This window comes from Zea mays, chromosome 1 (assembly GCF_902167145.1).
Source record: "Zea mays cultivar B73 chromosome 1, Zm-B73-REFERENCE-NAM-5.0, whole genome shotgun sequence".
NCBI classification, from domain to species: Eukaryota; Viridiplantae; Streptophyta; class Magnoliopsida; order Poales; family Poaceae; genus Zea; species Zea mays.
The window spans coordinates 170761833-170764646 of NC_050096.1; the positions used below are offsets into that span (position 1 = coordinate 170761833).

Consider the following 2814-nt stretch of genomic DNA (forward strand, 5'->3'; position numbering starts at 1 on the left):
TACTTCAATCCCTTTTAATCCCGGAATTGAGGTTCTTAAAGTAGCCCTCAAAGTTTAACTCTCAAGCAAAGTTGACAATCTAAACTCGGAGGTGTATTTCTTTTTTGGGAGTTACGGAGGTTTAGACGTTTAGTATTAACTGCCGTGCTATGTATCCAACTTTGATACCGATGGAGACCACATCAAAGCAATTGAACTCGCTTCACGTCTTAATAACAGCACAAAAAAGAAAGCAAGCTAAGCTATTGGGGGGGTCACCTTAAGGCAAGCGTGTTACGATTGTTAAAAAGGCTGGATTTGTCTAACGCGCAACGTAAAGTTCCCTCTCTTTTTTCGGCAGTTTTGGTATATGAGTCGTAGTCTGGCTTTGGTGTTTGTTTGATGGTAGAAGTATTGGACAGAGCATTATTTCTTTTTTATTCAAAGTTCTTTCATACATGGTTCGGAAATAAAATATACCAGGAAACGCAGTTTTATATTCTCAATCTTATTTTTTTTCTGACAGCTATGCACAAAATAGCTTCACATTGTGGAATTCGATGTCTCGTGTGGATATCCAGATTTGATGATCTCTGCTCTGCAAGGGACAAGGGAGTGGGGGAAAAGAAGTGTGAGATCCCTGCACCGGTAGAATGGAGGTCAGCGTTCCATAAATAAAACCACCGCACCAACCAGCGCGAGAGGTGAGTGGTGCGGGTGCGTGGCCGCTCGCAGGCCCCCGGTGCACCGCATCGCGCTCAACCACGTCCACGGACGCATCATGCCGCCCCGCTGCTGCCTCGCTTTCTCCAGCAGCGGCAGCGGCTCTTGCCGCCGCGCCATGTGCTCGCATCCACCTCCGACTCCTCCTGCGCACTGACCCGCCCAGCCACAGGAACCAAGACACTGCCGTCATGCGCGCGCCGCCCAGGCGGCCGTCCCCTGCTCCTGCGCCTGCTCCGTGCGCCGCCAGCTCGCCGCCTTCTCCCTACGCGGCGTTCGCGTCGCCGGGTCCTGGCCCGGTGTTCGCGGGCGGTGGCGGCGCCGGACCGAGCCTGAGCCCGCCGCTGATCGCGATGCTAGCGGTGGTGGGCGCGGCGCTGCTGGTGGTGCTGTACGCGCGGCTGGTGAGCCGCGTGTTCCGCGCGGCGCGGCGGCGGTGGAGGCGGCGGCGCCGCCTCCGGCTGCTGCTGATCCCAGGGTCCCCCTCGGCGCGCGGCGGGGACGACTCGTTCGCGTCCTTCACCACGTACGACAACTACTACCACACCTTCTCGCCCTACTGCGGCCTGGACGCCGCCGCCATCAAGTCGCTCCCGTCGGCGCAGTACCCGGGCGGCGGCGGCGGCGCGTGCAGGGAGTGCGCGGTGTGCCTGCTGGAGTTCGCGGGCGGCGACGAGCTCCGCGCGCTGCCGCTGTGCGCGCACGCGTTCCACGCCGACTGCATCGACGTGTGGCTGCGCGCTCACGCGTCCTGCCCGCTGTGCCGTGCCGCCGTGGCGCTGCTGCCGCCGCCCGTCGCGTCGCCGCTGCACCGCGCCGCGCGCCGGGTGCGGCCCAGCCTGGACGACCTCCTCTTCTTCCACCCGGTGCCGCAGCCGCAGACGCTGGCCGAGCAGCAGCAGCAGCAGCAGGCGGAGATCGCGCCGGCCAGCCCGGACCAGCAGCTGCTCTCCGCGGCCGCCGGCGCCAGGGACTTCCTGCTCAAGCGCTCCTACTCCTTCGGCTTCGAGCGCAACCTCGCCGTGGAGGCGTCGTCCCCTCCGTGGCGCTACCGCTCGGTTGTCGCCGCAACCGACGGTGGCGCGGCCTCCCGCGGCCGCGGCTTCTGGAGCAAGCGCTGGCCATCCCCGTTCGGCGGCGGATCCGCGGCCGCCCGCGTCTTCTCCTTCCGGTCGTACCGCGGCGCGGCGGGCAAGCCGTCCCCGTTGTCCCGCCGGTGCCGCGGCGGGAGCGGCTTCTTCATGTCGCTGGCGTCGGAGCCGCCGTCGGTGCTGGCCGCGGCGAGGCGGAGCCGCGCGGCCGCCGCGTCCAGCCGGCTCCGGTGCGGGGACCCCGAGGCGCTGCTGTCGCCGGACCGGCTGGCTGAGCCGCTGAGGCAGCGGCTGTGACTGTGACTGTGACTGTGTGCGGATCTCGGTCTCGCTGGCCGCTCGTGGTGGTGGGCCTGGCGCCTGCGTGGAGACGAGGGCGGGCAGTAATGGCGCGATAAATGCGACGCCCTGCCACGGTTTTAATGGCGGGAGGACGTGTGCCCAGACCGCGTGGTGGTGTCGCTTCCGGTTCCGCCCCTAGCAGCACTCACTCACTCCCACGGGCCACTGCGCTTGGCTCCGCAGCGCAGCGCAGCGCTGTCTCCTCTGCTCTCTCGTCTCGTTTGACCATGGGCGTGTAGGGGCCACCAGTGGGCACGGGCAGGCATGTCCGGGCCGTCCGATCAGAAAACGACGGCATCGGATGGAGCCCCCGTTTTCTCGCCGGACGGCCTCGATCAAGCGTCTCCTGTTTTCGACTGTATTTTCAGCGAAGCGATTGTTCTGCTGCGTCTTGGGTCTCCGATGGGCACTCCGCTCTTCTGAGTCTCCACTCTCCACCGGGGTTGTTTCATAGAAATTTGCATCCCATTCGATGTTGGTTTAGATATTTTAAAAAATAACGGAAACAAAAAAAAAGAATACAAACTGATCTATGAAAGGAGCCCGATTCGTGGTGCAGCTCAGAATCAAACTAGCAAATTGCTCGAGTCTTTAAACCCGCTTTTACTGTCGGTATTAGTATCCATGTAACTCAATGAATAGGAGATGGTGTAGATATGCTTAGCACGAAGTACGTATA

The 2814-nt window shown here is 61.9% G+C and overlaps 1 protein-coding gene across 1 annotated transcript; it reads left to right on the forward strand.

Moving 5' to 3' along the window:
* Positions 1-477: 477 nt before the first annotated feature.
* LOC103640533 (RING-H2 finger protein ATL65-like) lies at positions 478-2603 on the forward strand. The gene has a single exon (NM_001346909.1). The coding sequence runs from the start codon at positions 894-896 to the stop codon at positions 2088-2090; it is 1197 nt and encodes a 398-aa protein (NP_001333838.1). The 5' UTR covers positions 478-893; the 3' UTR covers positions 2091-2603.
* Positions 2604-2814: the final 211 nt, after the last annotated feature.